The sequence below is a fragment of the Paralichthys olivaceus genome, chromosome 13, assembly GCF_024713975.1.
Source record: "Paralichthys olivaceus isolate ysfri-2021 chromosome 13, ASM2471397v2, whole genome shotgun sequence".
NCBI lineage: Eukaryota > Metazoa > Chordata > Actinopteri > Pleuronectiformes > Paralichthyidae > Paralichthys > Paralichthys olivaceus.
Genome location: NC_091105.1, coordinates 9,279,980 through 9,298,456, shown reverse-complemented (window position 1 = coordinate 9,298,456; position 18,477 = coordinate 9,279,980). Strand labels below are relative to the sequence as shown.

The following is an 18,477-nucleotide window of genomic DNA, read 5'->3' as shown; positions in this document are numbered from 1 at the left end:
TAGATAATGAGTGAAGTTTTATTTCTGAGTGAACTATCCCTTTAAACTCTCCTTTGAATGTCTATGTACACCTTTAAAGTCTGTTGCAGTTGATGAAGAGGCCTGTGCAGATGCAGGGGCCTCCTCCTCCTCCTCCTCCTCCTCCTCCTCCTCTGTGAGAATGGGGAGCAGGAATGTGTGATGGCTCTGGTGGATGTTGGCCAGTGATAGGTCTGCTCTGTCTTTGGGCTGTAAAAGTTCAAGTCATTATTCTCCTCCTGCTTCTGCTGCTGCTGCTATTCAGACCAGCTCCCGTCAGCTCATTGTTATTCTGCACGAGTGAGAGAGAGAGAGAGAGAGAGGGAGAGAGAGAGAGAGAGAGAGAGCGGCAGAGAGAGAGAGGGGGAGGCAGAGAGAGGTGCACTCAGACTGGGAGGCTGTAGTTTGGATCTGCTGGGGCGAGTCTGTCGGCATTTTCTCTTTTTTTTTCTGAAGGCATGTTGATAATCGGCTCAGTAATGAGGAGAGGTACTGAACGGCTCCCACATATCTGACCCCGATTCCTGCATGGAGTAAAGAGAGAGAGAGGGAGGAAAAGAGAGGGTGAGAGAGAGAGAGGGCCATGTGAAAGAGTGGTGGAGGGCAGCTGAGATTTAGTGCCTGCTGGATGAAACAACCCCCCACTAACCAACCGAGAGGGAAAGTAGTCTAATAGGAAGAAAAGAGGGGGGGTGTTCTCCTTCTCTTCATTAAACTCTCAAAGACACGCAGGAAGTCTTTATGGTTCCCAACAATGAGATCAGAAAAGGTATGTAACTTTCTTTTCTTTTTTTTAAATTTATATCTAAGTAGCTGGGTTATTTGTTTCTGTCTGGAAGCTGAGATCAACAGGTAGCTGCATGAATGGACAAATGGCTGAGTGAGGATAAACCAACTCTTCTGATTTCCTCTCAAAACCAGTTTGAAACACTTCCTGTCGTTGTGAGGATGTTTACGTGTTTAAGGGAGTTTAAAACACTGCACTCATCTAGTGTTTGATGTAGGTGTTGATGAGAGGAGATGGTGTGGAAGGCAAGGCTCATTTAACACCAGATGACTAATGCAGCTGCAGCATCACACAGGATCCTGAGAGAAATGAGAGCGGTAGTCTACATGTGTCAGCATTTCAGCTGCAAATAATAATAATGATAGATTTTAATTCTACACCAAACCCATAGTTACAGGGTGCAATTGTGCAAAGGTAGCACTTCAGTGAAGCTCTAGATCATTCACAGCTATGCAACAAATAAATATAATAATAATATAGTAAGCTCTTTTTACCTTTAATTTAAATGTAACTATTGCACTGCTAAGCTGACTGGTTTCTTCTCGTCCAACAACTTTCATTGTAATGTTGACTACGATAAACAAAACAGACAAAAGAAAAACATTTTAAACATTTAAAAAATGTGCAGAAATAGAGCAGGAAGCTTTTAAAACCACCAGAAAGCACAAAGTGTCTGTTTATTGGAAATGATGGTGTTGATCGTCTCAAATTATTGTTTCTCCAAATTATCTTTCTGCTGATCAACTAATGGATTTACTGATTCATTTTGCTCGCTCCATACTTGCATGTGTCTTTTAAACACCATAGAAGAATTTTATAATTTGAGTTTGTATCCTCCGTGCAGTGTTTACATCCACTCAACCCACATGAATGCACCTTCTGTATCAGCTCCCCAACCACCTGCAGACTGTTCCTGCTGCATCCTGAAACAAGCAGCACTTTATTTCCTGCAAGTGAACCGCGCTCAGCTCAGATATAAACACATGCATATGTTTTACCAGCTTCAATATGTCACTTCATCATCATTTTAAAGCATATGCACAGTTATAAAAGCCTTTGAAATAAGTTTAAAAACCCAGTTTGCACAAAGGCCCCACTTCTCTGTCTTACCCTGCAGTTTCACACGGGCACAATTACAGACTACACCAGGGTGGCCTTAATGAGCAAGAGTCTGGAAATGTTTTCTTTGTGTCATATACCATTAGTTGATCTAGGTCAACGTTTTCTCTGTAATCTCACTGTGATAACAAAGGAGGGCTGCACAGGGAAAACCGAGTAGCTCAGCTGAGTCTTTTGCCATCAAACCCAGACTGGAAATCCTTTGACCCCGGAGCGGTCCCCCTCCCATCTTGATCGTCCCCTCTGCCGAGGAAACATCCTTGTCGTGTGTTTGTTCAGTGCTCTGACACCTGTGCCTTGGACCCGGGGACCCCATTGTTCTTATCTGAAACAGAACAAGTCGTCTGGCACCCGAATCTAGGAGAAATATTTGGGTTGTCGCAATGTTGTGAAGCGATAATGTAGAAACCGGCAGCTTAGATGATGGGATTCATGAGAAAGTAAAACCACTGACCTCTCACAAAACTGATGACGGTGTGACATTGCCATCGCTTGTTGTGATGGTTCAGTGGCTTTAACCCGCTGGTTCAAATCTCACACTCTCAACCCTTCACAGAAACACAATACTAGACAAGTGCAAATATGAAGATTTACTTTGCAGAGAAATTTTGTAGTTACTCCTTTAACAGCTTTAATTGAATCTCTACAGTTGTTTCAGGAGGCCCTGTGTTAATATGGACTAATACAAATATCTGACACGTATTGTTGTGTATTTTATCAACTGTTTTATCTGTAAAATGTCAGAAATTAGTTAAAATGATGATGTGCAATTCCTTGAAATCCTTCTTTCATGTGTCCAAACCCCAAATGTATTAAATATAGTAATCTGTTTATTGTTTGGCAAAATACTGTCAGTTCTATAATTTATAATAATTTTCCATCTGTTCTATTCTTTTCTATTCTTTTCTATTCTAGAAGTGATTGTGGTGAATAAACTACATTTTCTTGATATTTTCTCTTTTAGAAGATTTCTGTTGACTCTAGAGCGTAGGACCCTGAACAACAACAACGACAGGAGGAAGAGACGATACAAACACACGTAGTGGCAGAACGAACGCGAGAGAAGAACAATGTCTCGAACTGAAGAGGTGAACAAGATGACAGAAAATGTCTACAAGGTAAATTCCTGCAGTTAAATGTTAATAAATGTAGAAAACCCTTTTCAGACTTGCGTGTCCTAATTTGTCCATCATGTTGCGTGTGTGTCTTAGGGGATTTTGGACCAATTCAACCCCAGTCTGAAGAACTTTGTGACGATGGGGAAACACTATGAAAAAGCTCTGACAGGTTGGATGAACACAGCTGATCCTTTCACATTCACATCATGATTTGCTGTCATCGCTGCATTTCAGAATCACATGGAGGAAGCTTTAAATCACTGAAGATTTTTTCTTTTTGTTTCCCCCTCAACTTCGCTCTCTTCCTCAGGGGTAACACTGGCTGCCAAGGGGTACTTTGACGCCCTGGTGAAACTTGGTGAACTCGCGAGCGACAGCCAAGGCTCCAAAGAGCTGGGTGAGTAGGGGGGTGGAGAGGGACTGTGCTGAGGGGAGAATGAAATAAATGAATCAGCTATAGACCTGATAAAGTTTCCAGAGTCGCCGTGGGACAGCTGGTGAGAAGCAGCATGTGTCGCTGAGCATGGAGATGAAGACGAGAGGGAAATGAGGAAATATAAAGAGAGAGGGAGAGAGAACAGAGGGACAGAGGAGAGAGTGGGGTCATTGTTGGGAGATTAACAACACCACATGATCTCATTGTAATGCTGAAAACAGCGGGGGAGGCAGGCAAGAGTGTCGGAGGGCGAGATGCCAGCCACCACATACTACAGTGCTGTGTGACCGAGGGAGGCCACTCTCTAAATGAGAAACTGTGTCAAAGCAGTTTTATGACATTTACTGTTGTGTTTGTGTGTTTGCTGCTCGTGTCTGTGTTGATCAACGGTTATTGCGAGCACTCAGTGTTTGGCTCTGACTTTCTGAACATTATAGATGCAGAAATTGTGTTGATTTTCGTTTTAAGTCATGTGATTCTGACGCCTGCACTGCTGTTCCTCACAGGGGACACGCTGTTTCAGATGGCCGAGGTGCACAGACAGATTCAGGTGCAGCTGGAGGACGTGGTAAGACTCTGCACCCGTGTATCTAAACAATGACGCACTTATTGTCAGGTTAAACATTGAAATTGTGATTTTAATTGCAATGCATTGTAGGTGACTTTTAAAAAGCATCAGATGACGTTAAGATGATGTGAAATATAATGTAGTTGCCAGACATTGGGCCTATTTAAAAGGTCAGTCTGGGCAGCCATGTTGTCCTCTGGTCTGATACAACGGCCGAGGACTCTCATCACTTTCCACACAAACGTTGCTGCATCAACACATTTCATTTAAGATGCTGATCTGTGTCTCTTTTCATCAACAGTTGAAACTGTTTCACTCTGAGCTGCTTTCCCAGTTGGAGCATAAGCTGGAGCTGGACATCAAATATCTCACAGTAGGTTCAGATGTTTACTGAAGTATCACACACTCATATTACACATTTTTCTAAAACACACTTTTAACTGATTGTGATTTTTTGCCAAATACAAATTTTTGATTTAATATTACTGTGATTATTGGTAAAAATGTTTTGATATAACGATAAATAAAAGTGAAAATACACCTAAATCTTAATATTCTGACATTTCTATCAGGCCACTCTGAAGAAGTATCAGAGTGAGCGGAGGTCTAAATCTGAGTCCATCGAGCGCTGCCAGTCTCAGCTCAAGAAGCTCCGCAGGAAGAGTCAGGGCAGCCGTCACCCCAACAAATACGGAGACAGAGAGATGCAGGTGAGAGAAGCCCTGAGAACTTAACTCACATACAATACATAAGGAGTGAGTAACACAGTGACCTCTTTCATTTGAGGAATTCGTCAAACACATGGAACCTAAACATCTCTGTTAGCATTAGAGCAGATTTAAAGTTGTGAGAGAAGTAGGTCGCTGTGAATAAGATTAAAGAACAATCTGTCTCAGCTGATCATTCACAAAACAAGCGACTTAGAGCAAAAACGTTTTACTGGAGGAAACATGAATGATACAAGCGGGCGAGAGGATTTGGCCGATCAGATTGGAAAATGAGAAATCAAAGCTGTGTGTAACAAAAGGTCACTGGGATAGTATTAGATGATTTGGATTTTGTTATCATTGTGCAACAGGCAGGATATGATGTAATTCCTCTCGCCTCACAATGTGTATTAAAGGTCACTGTGTACTGTACTCTAAGTATGTGAGAGTTTGTGTGTGATTGTTTATGGACTGTGTGTGTGTGAGGATGTTCAGTTGAATTTCTAAACTCTTCCTTCAGTTCGTGGAGTTAATGAGTCGTCGCCAAGGCGAGCTGGACACGATGGTCGCCGCGGGTTACAAGTCAGCGCTCACCGAGGAGCGGAGGCGATATTGTTTCCTGGTGGACCGACAGTGTTGTGTCACCAAGCTGCTCATCAACTACCACTCCAAGGTGACATGTTCATACTCACTTATCCAGAGTGGTTTGTATCACAGTTTAAACAACAATGGGAAACATACCTCTACGAAGGTCCATCACTCGCCCTATGAAACCACATTTAAATCTGCTAGATCAGAATTTTTATTTCACACACTCATAAATATCAGTTCTCTAAACGTGCCTGGTTTCTTCTAATCAAGATCAATGAATTATTCTCTGAGAAATCCAGGAAAATGTTGAAAAATGCCAGATCTCACTTCTATGAATGATTTGAGATTTGTATTCCTCTGTAGATCTTCATTGTTGTCCAAGAACTTCTGAAACACAATCTTTAGCTGTAACTGTTTTCATTCTCACACAGTTCATTCATGTGTTAGCTGGACAAACACATTTGTACTCAGTGGACTGTAGTAACTGGGTTTTTCTCTTTGATGCCAATGAAAACAACTCAGGTGAGAGAGCTCCTTTCTCAGAAACTATCATCTTGGCAGCAGTCGTGTTTGCAGCCGACAAAACTCCCGGAACGCGCTCTGAACCTGCTGCGTCACACAGCGCCTCAAAGCCCAGGGGCTGCTGGGATAGCCGAGGTCCTCCGCCACACCAAGCTGGGCTCTGCTCAGCCAGAACAGGTGAGTTCAGGTCATAATATTAATACTGTGGACTTTCCAAGTTTTATGGTGAACCTTAATCCCTTCTTTGTTTTCCAGAGGCTTTCTGTTCAGGAGGTCCCTCCTCTGTTGAACGGAGACTCAAGTCGCTCACAGCAGCAGCGCTCGCTCCCCTCCTCCTCCCAGAGTGACTCATTCCCTCCTCATGGCTCCCCCCAGACGTTTCGCTCTGCAACATCCACAGGAGGAGCTGCTGGAGGTTCATCTCGTGGAGCTTCACCTCAGCACACCAGCACCCCCCTCAGCGAATCAGTCAGCCCCCTCCCTGACAGCAGCACCAGCAGCAGCGCCAGCCCGGCCGCATCTACTCCCACCACGTCCAGCGGCTCGGCCCAGCATGGCTCCCTCCTCCTTTCCACCAACACGTCCAACCTCTCCCCGAGCCTCATCCCCTCCACGGTGATGTCACTCAGCCAGATCGCACAAGCCGGCAGCTCCTTGCACGGCATGACCCTCCCCATCCCGCACAGCGCTCCACACAGCCCTCCGCTGCCTCACAGTGCTCCTCTCTCCAGGGCCATGACTCCTGTTCAGCTGCTGCACCAACAGGTGGGACCAGCAGGGAGCAACACCTCATCACCGTCACATAACCCCTGGCTGCTGAAGGCTGCAGACATGTGTGCTACAGCAACACTTCCACTGCCCAGAAGACCTGTCAGTGAAATGAGGCTGGGCGGCTTTCTGGGTAAGATGTGACACAGTACGCCCATTTAGTTTGTGTGTCTGTGTGTGTCTGTCTGTGTGTGTCTGTCTGTGTGTGTGTGTTTGTCTATATGTTCAACCCTCTCTCTTCATTTCCTTCTTATGTCTCCATCCAGGCTCCACTCTCCCCAGGATGCTGCCGTTATCTGGACCTACACGTGTAGAAGCCATGTTTGCCCACGGTCCTGGAGCATCGGAGGGTGGTGGAGGAGGGGGAGGAGCTTGCTTACTGCACTTCCTGCCTGGTGACGACATCACCTTGCTCATCTCTGAGCCCAGAGACGGATGGCACTACGGTCAAAATGAACGGACTGGACGGTACGTTTTTACGAATCACACACTGATGTCGATCAACCTGAACCGGCTTTTTATCCTTTAACATCACTGTAATCCACAAAATCAGAATGTCTCTGGCTGGAATCTGTAAACCCCATCAAGAGTTGGCCTGAGACGCACGTGGCCACATTCTGTTCACTGTGTGAACACAAGTGCCACATATGAAGGATCGCCCACTCAGCTGTTCTCCTCTGACCTGCTTCAGTTTCACAATGAATCAAACATTTGAATCAAACTCTCTAGATCACAAACAATCAGGAGACACATTCAAGACGCATTTTAATGCCAGGTGTGGACAGATGAACTGTCCACTTGTGATTGAATGTGTCAAGAATTGGAATTGAATCAAATCAGAATTGGGTTTTATTGCCAAGCAGGTTTAAACATACAATGAATTTGCTGTGGTTTATTTGTGCAAAATAAAATATAGGAAACAAAATCAAATATAAAAACTTCTATAAGCACCAGGGCAGGGAGTGGACAGAGTCTTTCTTTCTTCCCTCACAAGATCATATGTTGTGTGTGTCATGGTGCTTGAAGCTTTACCTTTATAACGCTGCAGTGATCACACCCAATAAAACTCTCCTTCACAGGAAAGGCTGGTTCCCTTTCTCCTACACTCAGCCACACCTAAGCAAGATCGATCACCTGGAGAGGTGAGTGAACGAAGAGCAAACATCTGAGGTTTTTAAGATTGTTGATGAACGTTTTAATGACAGAAATGCTTCCTGCACTTCCCTTCAGTCTTTTACAACTCAGTTAATAAATAAGCAATAGGTTGAAAAGTTGGGAATCATGTTGAAACTAATAGGACGACATCCATTTTCCATCCAAATTCCAAATAAATAAAAAACGCTTTAATGTGAGAAGCACACTAAGTCACAGGAGCTCACAGAATGATACTGTTTTGCCCTCCAGTCTTTTCACATCTCTTTCCAACACCAACAGCTTTGTTGATGAATTCACACAGAACCAACATGTCTCAGCTCATCATGTTTCCTTTGTCCATCTTTTTCCTCATGAATTCTTTCCTCTCTGTCTGTGACCTTCCCTGCAGCTCCCTGTTCTTATCTAAAGCTAACAGCACCAGCACCGGTCAGCTCGACAAGCTGGTGTCTCCGGGTCTCCCAGCCCTTACCCCCGAGTCAGAGGAGGAGCGCTCCCTTCCTCCCCAGAGGGTCAGCACCTTCCGCCCACGCCCGTACAGCATGGCTGACAGCAACAAGGTCAGAAGCATAAAGTCTTTGGTAGGAGGTCAGAGGTCAGAGTGAATGTCCCTGATACTCACTGTTGATTATAAGGACAGAATAGAAAAGCGACAAAAATATTGAATTCATATTTGGGTTTGATAACATTAGCTGGGCTGTTGGATTTTCTTTACATTGGACATGCCTATGATGTGGGGTTTGGACAAAAAAAAACAAAATACCTGTCTCAGGCTTGGTTAGTTTTCTTAGTTTAGTTTAAAGGCTCAGTGTGTAGAATTAAGTGACATCTACTGGTGAAGTTGCATGCTGCAGCTGAATACCCCCCACCTCCCCCTCCCCTTCCAAACACAAGAGAGAACCTGTGGAAACCTTCAGCTCTCATAAAAATTCAAAAGTTGCTTAGTTTGTCCAGTGATAACGACTGTAAAAAAAATATGTCGGCCTCCATAGAGAGGACCCCTGATGTAAATATAAAGTATTTGAATGTAAAGGGCCAATTCTATTTGTACAGTTTAGATGAATCACACTAGTGAAAACATCACTAGGGTTATTTTATATTTAATATCTGCCATTAGATCCCTTTCACCCAAATCCTACACACTGAACCTTGACAGTTTAATGTTTTTCTCAGGCTCGGTCATGTTCTGACAGAATATTGCGGCCTGAGCTGCCCTCTACATGAGTACTAATAGGAATCTTATGATAATTACTGTTTCCTCTGTGTTTCAGATCACCTCAGAATTGGCCTCTTCATCAGCCTCCCCAGCAAGGTAATCTTTTTATTTATAACTGACCTTGTAGGAGAAGGAAAGAGAAATCCTGCACTGTGAACTGGAGGCAGTGAGATTAAAAAACATTTACTAGGAAAGTAATAGACAATGTGTTTGTGTTGCCTCTGAGAACTGTGCATCCCAGTGTTTTGGAGCTTGGACTAAATGTTGGGACATCTTGACTGTTTTATCCATTTTTATTATACATATCCAGATTAAGTGTTCATTGCATCATGTAGATGTCCCACGGCGATATAAGATACATAACATGACATGGTGTAAATAAGAAAGTCCATCATACATATTATTGTCTTTTTTTGAAAGTTTGAAGAGATATGACAGTAAATTAGGCGAGAGAGGGGATGACACACAAAGATTTCCAGCTAGTTTCAAACCAAGGACAGAACAACTACGCAATCAATTTGTCTTTAGAGTAACAGGCCATCAGTGTGTCCATGATGTCTCATAGTCTTTATGGCTTTTTCATCATAAACTTTCTGTCTTTCAGGCCCAATCCCTTCGCCCACATACGACTCAGAAAAACAGTCACCAACGATCGCTCAGCTCCCATCATTGAGTGAGTGTTTGATTCCCTCACAGCAGCGATCCAGTTTTCTGAGGCTGAAGACAGAGAACCAGCTCAGTCCTGCAAACAGCTCATTGGTTCATGTTGACTCTTAATATTTTACTTTACTGGATGTTCTTTCATTGCAATTTAATCAAATACAGAAATTAGACAAGGTTCATGTGTAAAGGCTGAGCTGTTATAAAAATGTTTGCTGTCCACTCACTGTTAAAGTATTTAATAGGAGAAAATAGAGAAGAGATCACTGTGAAATCTGAAAGTTCTGTTAAAATTAACATTAAATATAAAATGTGGGCATTTAAACTAAATCTAGACTAGTTTTTATCAGACAGAAGTTGGCTGTATTTAGCTTGAATCTGTATCTCGCTCGTTCAGAATAACTAATATGATAAGCTTTGTTTCAGCCTGTGAAGCCTCTTCTGTCTTTTTCTGTTTTACAGAGCAATTGTATTTTCTTGACATAACATTTAATGTTGTTTTTGTGCCATATTTTCCAACAGTTTTCTTCGTTCAGCTGATCTAGGGACTGGCTCCTAATAGCAGGTTAACTTTCACCTGGACTGTAATGAAGTGTTACGGGACAAGGACAGGATCCTACTCTATTACAATATTATATATTTTTAGAGAAGATGCCAGATTGTTAAATTCTCTTGAAGTTTTCATTTTAAAAATATTATTTTTTGGTTAAGAGAGACTATTCAAATGAAAAATGACACAGTTAGTTTTTTCTCGTGTCATATTTACTTTAAAATGACTGAACAAGGGGAATGCTGTTTGAGTGTACAACTCCCTGTGTTAATGACATTTAACACGACACATTGTGCTGCTGTAAAGTTACATATTAGTATTTTATGAATGTAGATTTTTGGATTAATTTACCTCTTTGCCTGAACTCAGAATACAATATAAAAATACTCCTCCTTAAATGTGATGACTTAAATTACTAAGCTAATCATTTCCCAGTGAAAACACTGAATTAAATACTCACAAATTTACTTATTTAATACAGAGCGATACAACATACAAAATAAAGAAAGAGAAAAGTTTCACAGACTCAAACTGTGACTGCTGATAGCTGAACAATTGGATGGTGTTATTTTTGAAAGAAGATTTTGTCTTTTAGAAAGTAGTTGTGGATGGTTCAAAGTCTTAAGAATGAGAAATTTGCCTGCCTAGTCTTAAGATTTAAAGTCCCAAATCGAAAGCTATTCAAAATCTTAACAAGTGGACCTTAGTCGTACGTTTACCAATCATCAGACTGAGCAAAATCTTTAAGAGAGATGTGAAAGCCAAGACGAGTTGATAGGAGTTTTTATTTGGGGAAAGGAAACTATGAAAGTGTTGAAGAAGGAAAAGGGGAAGTTGACCAATGTCATAGCAAGTGTTCATGGTAAACTAGAGATATCCAAAACATCCTGTAGCTCTGTAGGTGCCTCTTGCAAAGTGGTGAACTTTTGTGTCAGTGAAAACTGAAACGCTTGTTTTTTTTCAGTTGTAACTGCTTTGAGTTGATGTGATATTTTAGCACCTTAACGATTCAGAAGATTCACCCAGAAGGTGTTCGTAGAAAATCATTTCTAACATCAGATATATTTGCTTTGAGTAGAACGGCATCGTTAATAAAGATGACAGATAGAGCTAATGCTTATTCCTGCTTGTAAATAGAGCTTAAAACGTGATTGTATGACTTTTATTTGATTTCTTTTTGTCATGATATTTTACTTTGGTGGAACATTCTGAGTTTGTAGAAGCAGCAGAAGTGGAGAAATTCCTGAATTGAAAACTGTGTGCTGAAGCAGTCAATAAGGAAACTGATCTACACACTGACACAGTGAAAACACAAAATTACATTACTCCCCTTCATTGATTTGAATGTGGGAAAAGGTAAAAGTAACTTTAAACATGTGACTCATATTAACGATCCATCAATGAGAAGTTCAATTAAAACATGCACTTGGTGATGCAACAAGAAATATTAGTAATTATTATAAGTGTGAAATGTGGCATAAAAACTACCCAGAGCACATTTATTGAAATATAAATGTCTGCGGGATACAGCATGTGGGCACAGAAAAAGAATGGGTAGATCAGCAGATTATAAATGCGCAAAATACACATTATGTTAGTTGTTACTTGCATCTTTTTCTACTTGCAGGAAAACTAACAACAGGAATTTATCCAAATTTCAAAACTCTTCTACCAAAGTGAAATATTGTTTTGACAAAATGTAACGTAAACAGGTGGTTTTCTGAATTGCATCAAGGTGAAATCATGATGACTACAGAAGATATTTTATTTTAACGGTGGACATTACTGATAAAGACTTTCTTTACCTGCTATACTGAATATTGACAGGTTGTGAAATAAAGGTTCTATGAAAGAAAAGGTTTGTCACTATTACTATGTAACTCTACTACTTAAAACAAACTCACTATTTGAAGTACATTTACTGTATTATTGCAACAATGTATATGTGTATGCATGTAATGTGTATGCAACATATACTGTATATCCTAATGCTTGTAGTGTGTGTATAGCACATAGATGAACAGAGCCTCCTAACTGACACAGGTATTATAGCACTGAATAATCCTCAGGCCCATATTAAATGGCAAGTCTTAATTTTAAGGGGCTTTATCGGGTTACCTTTCTTACTTATGCAAGCAGAGCCACGCTGGTATGAAACAAGGAATTCATTTTTCAAACAGTGTTAATCGGATTCCAGCTTTTTCATGCTAAGCCCCTGCTGAAGGATCAGGGTTGTGTCGAAGCTTAGTTTCAAAACTCTCATGATCTGCTCTGTAAAATCAAATGGAAATCTTAATCCTGACTCATGTTTTCAGAGAAAAATTACATCAGTTTCTCATGTGTGGGTGTTTGTGGGGAGATTCATGCAGGTGTCTTTGGTTGGAAATTCAAAAAAGATTGAAAAGAAAAAATTGAAATCCAGGTTATTTCACTTTAAGAGACATATGAAAGAAAGACATTTTAGCTTCATGTGGAGAAGATTATAATAACATTTAAATTATGATAAAATCTGCCTTAAATTTTTTTTTTTTTAGGCAAGTGATAAATTTATTTAAATTCCAAACTAACAACAAACTATCCTAAGCTTAACTCAACAAAGACAGACCAAGAAAACACAGAACTCTTCATGCAGCATTACAGTGAAAACACGCATTCAATCCATTAAATATTTGATTCAATCTAAATGTATCTAAACCAAATAATATGAAACAAACATAGAATTAATTAAATAATCTTTATTGCGGAACATTGATAAGTGGAGCAGCTGTGAGGACAGAAATGAACAAGAGGAAAACCAGGGGCATTGATTGTGAGAATGAGAAGTTATAGCTTTTTAAGCCATTCCAGGTTATTTCCTTTGGGTTCACACGGATGAGCGGGGACATCGGGCATGTTTCCATCATCTCGCACAGGAACTGCATCAGGAAAAAAAGGCAAAAGAAGTTTTGATATTTATCTGAAAACCTGAACAGGTATTCATTTGCATCAGAAATGTGACACTTAAGACAACCTGTAGTTTAACACCGTTTACCTGGGTAGTTGTACGGCACAGCTGAATTGATCATCCCTGTATACTTTGTGATGGGGCTGATGAATGGCACAACAACACCTGGAAAAATACAAAAAGAAAATATTCAACACTCAAGACATTAACTACAATACATTCAGACCAAAGAGAATGACGTTGCCCTTGTTCTTATAGTTTGTAACTTTAAGTTTCCTGGAACTTTTACACCTTGTGCTCCTTAGTAGACCTCTGCTGTGCTCTGGACTATCACTAGAAATAAAAGATACCAGGAGGCAGCATTTGGTTAATGTGGGTCTCACCCATGCATCCAGAGGACATGTCAAGACATTCATCTTGTATCTTCAATCTAACCTTCTCCTATCCACTCTCTTGTGTATTACTACCTTTTCATATCAGATATAACATAATAAACAAATAGTTATAATACCTGGCGATATTTCACTTAAAAGTCAGATGAAAATCGATTGAAATCAAAATGTAGTCAAATGGAGAATGATAGACATTTTGAAATATAAATATATGGAAGTACATACTGTTTTTATAAACTGTATTCAATGAAATAACAAGAATATATATATATTGATAATTAACACAATAGTTGTCACTTTATTATGTATTTGAAGTTATTTTGCTCCTGAGTGGAGGTTGTGGTTTCAAACTGTTCTTTATGGCCAGAGAATGACAAACACTTGATTAAATAAATTTATTACAGATCTGAGGTGGATCAGTTCTGTGCTTATCCATTATTTATGTTTCTAACTGCCCATCCCTACTATAAACCAGCGGGGTCTTAATGATTCATCGTTTGAGGCACTGGAAAATCTGTCTTTTTAGAAATTCATGATCATTTGTTGACGTGTTAAGTATTTCCAAAGTAAGTCCTATGATGTGTATCTCTCAGATAGATTTATGTTTCCAAGTTAAGTTACTGACCGAGCGCTCCGATCGCACAGGAGGCCAAAATAACAGGCTCTTTGTTCCAGGCATTCTTCAGGAAAGCTCCGATTCCTGCAGAGAGACACAGAACAAACACAAACCAGGTTAAAACCCTCCTCTGCTCAGTCTGTGTTTAGCTAACGTTAGCCACCGCTAGCGACACAGCCAAGGTCACATTTTCCGTTTTGTTTCGAGTGGATGTCGTTGTGTTAAAGTGGCTCTGACACCCTCACGGCGTCATATCGATGATCTAAAGTCTTTATTTGTGTTGTATCGAGGGTCAGTTGCAGCTAATTCCTCGGGTTGGAAACACTAAAGATGAGAACAAATATTCACATACCCGCCATGTTTGTCTCGAGTGGTTGTAGGGAGCTCGTGCTCATGGGAAATGTAGTCGCTGCAAAGTGACGTGGTTTTCCTGCGCCCGTCGCACATAAACACCAGGCTGCGGAGGAGAACGAGAAAGAGGAGCTGGTGTCGCTTTGCTTCACGTCTGATTTCAGTTTGATCTCCTGACTGCAAACATCCCAGAGACTCTCTCAGGCTGCAGACTTCACTGGTCGCATGAAACAGTTTTCATCGGGGATTTAAAACCACAGGACACAGACTGAACCGTCAGTAGATTCAGAAAATGTAAGTAGCGATACAATGATCGCGTGCGTGATCAGCTGATGAAGCCAGGAATGTATCTAACGACTGTTTTCAGTGATATTCAAATATTCTTAATCTAAAGTCAATTACATCTTGAATTATCCATCTGAAGTTACAAAGTCGAAATCTGTGTTCGTGTTTCCAACATTTAGTTTTTGTCAATAAAATATAAATACGTATTATTATTTATTTTTTTTAACATTATTTGTTTCTATTAATAATAATACAGTGTGTTTGTGATTAAATATAAACGGACACGGACATCTATAATTTTTCTCCTCACGTCATAACTGCGCCACAGTTATTACTACGGTGGCCGAGAGAGCTCAACCTACTGCAAATTAAGACAAGACATGCAAATACAGAAACGCACTGCAAATTTAGAAAACGACAACGGAAATGTTTCCAGGGGACCCAAAAAAGTGATGAACCTGGCTGTAGTTCAATGCTTTGTGAAATTCCATCACCACTGACGAGTTGCAGACTTCAATAACATCACAAAGCATTGAAGTATTTGCATGTGTTGAGTTTTTGCAGTGCATGTGTCATCAAATTGATGAAGTTGTTTTCTTGTTTTCTAGTTCTTGTTTTCTTAATTTGAGCCCTCTCAGCCACCGTATATAAACCCTTTCCTGCCTGTGAACCTGCACCTGCTAATGCTGCTTGAAACCAAATTGCTGTTTAGAAATGTATGAAAACAAAACTATGATCCCCTCTTGCTTCTTGTTCAGATGATGGAGGATTTCTCTGGTTTGGCTCTGCCTCCTCTGTTTGGAGGACACATCCTGGAGGCAGAGCTAGAGCCAGGCGGTGTGGAGCTGGGACCTGGAGAGGTAATGTTATTGATTGTTGTAATGGCCATAGTGATGTGATGATGTGTGAGTAAGTGGTCCGACCAACCAGTGCTACCTGTGCTAAGTCACAATGATCTTTTTACCCCCTGTATTAAGTCACTATTATAACCAGTGTTAACAACACAGTTTTGCTTGGAATAATCAAATATTGTATTTGAATTGATTTAATAATCCCTGTCTTTAAACAAAGTGGCTCCATTCACACCCTCGATCCATCATCTTTGGTCTCATGTTGCACTTGTGTCAGTTGTTTCTATCAGAGTTCAAGAAGACATGTGTCCGAATAATTGAATTCAGAGGGTCTTGTTTGGAAGTGTGCTCACATGTATGTAGCTTAGTCATTGAAGCACAGATCCGCTGGGGCTGATGGTTAATTTCGACATGGATGTGCGCACTTGACGCTGCATCCGATCTTATTAGCTACTTAACAACAACATTATCATGTCTTATCCAGAGCTGTCATACATTTTCAGAGCACTAATATTACTGCTGTGACATAAAGCAACACAACTGTACCATGATAGATTTAACAACTGAACTGAACTTCTTCCATCACAAAACAGACAACAACGCTGATACAGAGTTATGACCACAACACACAAACAACTTGAGTGGGGGGTTTTTTCTCATCAGGTGGAGCTCGGCCCGGGAGGCAGCGAACTGCTTGAGAGCACAGTACAAGAGGATGAAGAGACAAGAGCTCTTGATAAGAGGAAATATCTGGCTCTGAGCAGGAGATGTAAAGAAATTGAACAGGTATGTGTGTGGCATGGGGTTATTTTGCACAAACTTCCTGACTGTGTGTGTTGCCAAATTTGAAAATGGTTTGTAATGAGTTTTGGTGCCAGACTTCTCATCATTTCGAGAAATGGACTTCTATGTTTTCAATCAAGTACCCATTTTTATTTTTCATCACCATGCAATTATATTTAATAAAGTTTGTTTTCCTCTATAATTTTTTTTTGATCATATCATATTATATATTAATTACTATATTATCATAATTTTCTGTTCTTTTCAGGTGAATCAAAAGTTGCTGGGCCGCCTTCACCAAGTACAAAGAATCACACGACGATTGAAGAAAGAAAGAAGGTTTAAAGCTTGATTACGATAACTATATTTCTGAGAGGACTGACTCTCGGTGGCTCACCTTGTTGCTCTGTTAATCCCTACAGGTTTCTCATGAAGACTTTAGATGCTCATGGGGATGATTACAGAAATGCACAGCTCACGATATTGCTTGAGGTGAGAAATAGACCAAGAAAGAAAATGAGGTTAAGACGTGTAATTCAAATAATTTTGTCATAGAGTTCTCTTTGTGTATTCATGGTCAGAAGGAAGGAAATCTGTAAACTGGTCATTTTCTTCACCTCGTGTGTACATGTCCACATGAAAACCGCCTCCCCACATTGATACCACCCAAGTTTAGAAATCCTTACCCCTGCATGAAACCTTTTTATGTATTTTATTAAGGTTAGTGTAATATGGAACTGACAAACGGCACAGTGACAATAGATTTACAATGTCTGTTTTTAAAAATTGAAGTCCACTGCTCGTCTGGCACCAGCTTTTGTTTTTTTGAACTGAACCTTGTGATGACCTTAGGGACCCATGGAGCAAGAATTTAAGTTACCAGGAAGATCTAGGACCTACAAAACAACAACGTCTGTAATAAGCCCTGGCAATATGCACCATATGAGTACAGCATTTGTCTTAGATTACCATAAGATTATATAATATGGCAGGACTGACTTTTAAAGTGTTGAAAACTCACTAACAACGTATCAATTTATTTTAAATTAACTGAAATGCACTGATCCTTGGTCAAAGGCAGTTACCCACCTTGCCTCCATACTATGTTGTTGCATCTGTTGCCTGTTCTTTCAGGATGAGTCTGGTGCACATTTAGATCCTGCTGCTGGAGTGGAGGATGACCGTCTCAACGGTCTGTCTGGCTCCACGGCATCTGCAGCATTACATCAGGCTGCTGGACCGAAGAAGAGGAGGCACCGAATTCCAAGGCAAGAGAAAGACAAAGACCCACAGGTAGGTTAATTTCTCTTTTGTCCAAGCAAGTTTGTTAAGAAGGTGACCTCCATGTTTTTGTGCGTTGGTGTGATTTAGATGAACATGTAGTTGGGGACACATGAACCAGTGGTTTAATACACAGATATGTCTCGTTAATGTATACACTCAGACATCTGACAGTGTAGAATAATTGATTTTATGTTTAATTGAGTTTCTGCTTTTTCACCCAGACTGAACCAGACATGTCAGTGTTGGCAGACTCACAATTTGGAGACATGCCCAGCCCAACCTCCCTGTCTCACTGATCATCTGATGGCTGCACTGCCCTGGATTTGATGATGTCGGAGGAGCACCCATCTTGTTTAGTTGTTCAGTAGATAACGGCAGCTCTCACTGTACAGCCAGGTTTTTCACTGTTTGTAGTTTTACTTGAATATTGTGAACAGACTTAAGTTCATATAAATTCAAATGAAATGTTAGTTACCTGGTGCATACATTACATATATTTGTACATATTATTTTCTGCTTTCATGTTTTGTACCGAGATTTGATGATTTAATTATGACTAATGGCAAGCCTTGTTTGGTAAAAATCTGGCAACACAGACAATTAAAGTAGGGCGGGAAAACTAATGGTGTTCATAATACATTCCTGGATATTACCGATCATTTCATGCATAAATTTATCTCAGTGAGCAGAGTCATCATCAGTGTCAAAGAAAACAAAAACTTCATTTTGTTTCTTGAGTAGTTCTATTTGTGTTTATAT

General features: G+C 40.5%; 3 protein-coding genes across 5 annotated transcripts; 2 read left to right on the top strand and 1 right to left on the bottom strand.

Moving 5' to 3' along the window:
• The first annotated feature begins 344 nt into the window (after window positions 1-344).
• Window positions 345-12,069, top strand: LOC109633253 (BAR/IMD domain-containing adapter protein 2). Of its 3 annotated transcripts, none has more exons than XM_020092970.2 (16): window positions 345-787; window positions 2,892-3,042; window positions 3,136-3,211; window positions 3,353-3,439; window positions 3,985-4,046; window positions 4,348-4,419; window positions 4,619-4,756; window positions 5,274-5,426; window positions 5,867-6,043; window positions 6,122-6,767; window positions 6,901-7,102; window positions 7,714-7,776; window positions 8,178-8,346; window positions 9,058-9,098; window positions 9,607-9,675; window positions 10,185-12,069. In XM_020092970.2, exons 2-16 carry the CDS (start codon window positions 2,995-2,997, stop codon window positions 10,219-10,221), a joined length of 2,040 nt encoding a protein of 679 aa, XP_019948529.2. In that variant the 5' UTR covers window positions 345-787; window positions 2,892-2,994; the 3' UTR covers window positions 10,222-12,069. The 3 variants fall into 3 exon arrangements, with proteins under 3 accessions (XP_019948529.2, XP_019948528.2, XP_019948531.2); XM_020092969.2 differs by having other exon boundaries at window positions 2,889-3,042; XM_020092972.2 differs by having other exon boundaries at window positions 346-787; window positions 2,889-3,042; window positions 9,607-12,069.
• An 858-nt stretch (window positions 12,070-12,927) lies between these two features.
• ndufa3 (NADH:ubiquinone oxidoreductase subunit A3) lies at window positions 12,928-14,600 on the bottom strand. The gene is made up of 4 exons (XM_069537584.1): window positions 14,517-14,600; window positions 14,174-14,248; window positions 13,244-13,321; window positions 12,928-13,127 (listed from the first exon to the last, which is right to left on the bottom strand). Exons 1-4 carry the CDS (start codon window positions 14,557-14,559, stop codon window positions 13,036-13,038), a joined length of 288 nt encoding a protein of 95 aa, XP_069393685.1. The 5' UTR covers window positions 14,560-14,600; the 3' UTR covers window positions 12,928-13,035.
• Window positions 14,601-14,668: 68 nt separating this feature from the next.
• On the top strand, window positions 14,669-18,341 carry tfpt (TCF3 (E2A) fusion partner). The gene is made up of 7 exons (XM_069537581.1): window positions 14,669-14,809; window positions 15,559-15,660; window positions 16,315-16,437; window positions 16,703-16,773; window positions 16,857-16,926; window positions 17,569-17,727; window positions 17,940-18,341. Exons 2-7 carry the CDS (start codon window positions 15,559-15,561, stop codon window positions 18,012-18,014), a joined length of 600 nt encoding a protein of 199 aa, XP_069393682.1. The 5' UTR covers window positions 14,669-14,809; the 3' UTR covers window positions 18,015-18,341.
• The last annotated feature ends 136 nt before the right edge of the window (window positions 18,342-18,477 follow it).

Excerpts from the sequence above, each read along its gene's own strand:
- ndufa3 (XM_069537584.1), bottom strand. The coding sequence starts at position 14,559 with ATGAGCACGAGCTCCCTACAACCACTCGAGACAAACATGGCGG. Across the intron at positions 14,249-14,516 it reads ACTCGAGACAAACATGGCGG|GAATCGGAGCTTTCCTGAAG; the intron begins GTATGTGAATAT and ends GTCTCTCTGCAG. Across the intron at positions 13,322-14,173 it reads CTGTGCGATCGGAGCGCTCG|GTGTTGTTGTGCCATTCATC; the intron begins GTCAGTAACTTA and ends GTATTTTTCCAG.
- tfpt (XM_069537581.1), top strand. The coding sequence starts at position 15,559 with ATGATGGAGGATTTCTCTGGTTTGGCTCTGCCTCCTCTGTTTGGAGGA. Across the intron at positions 16,927-17,568 it reads AGCTCACGATATTGCTTGAG|GATGAGTCTGGTGCACATTT; the intron begins GTGAGAAATAGA and ends CTGTTCTTTCAG. Across the intron at positions 17,728-17,939 it reads AGAAAGACAAAGACCCACAG|ACTGAACCAGACATGTCAGT; the intron begins GTAGGTTAATTT and ends TTTTTCACCCAG.
- LOC109633253 (XM_020092970.2), top strand. The coding sequence starts at position 2,995 with ATGTCTCGAACTGAAGAGGTGAACAAGATGACAGAAAATGTCTACAAG. Across the intron at positions 3,212-3,352 it reads CTATGAAAAAGCTCTGACAG|GGGTAACACTGGCTGCCAAG; the intron begins GTTGGATGAACA and ends TCTCTTCCTCAG. Across the intron at positions 6,044-6,121 it reads GCTCTGCTCAGCCAGAACAG|AGGCTTTCTGTTCAGGAGGT; the intron begins GTGAGTTCAGGT and ends TTTGTTTTCCAG.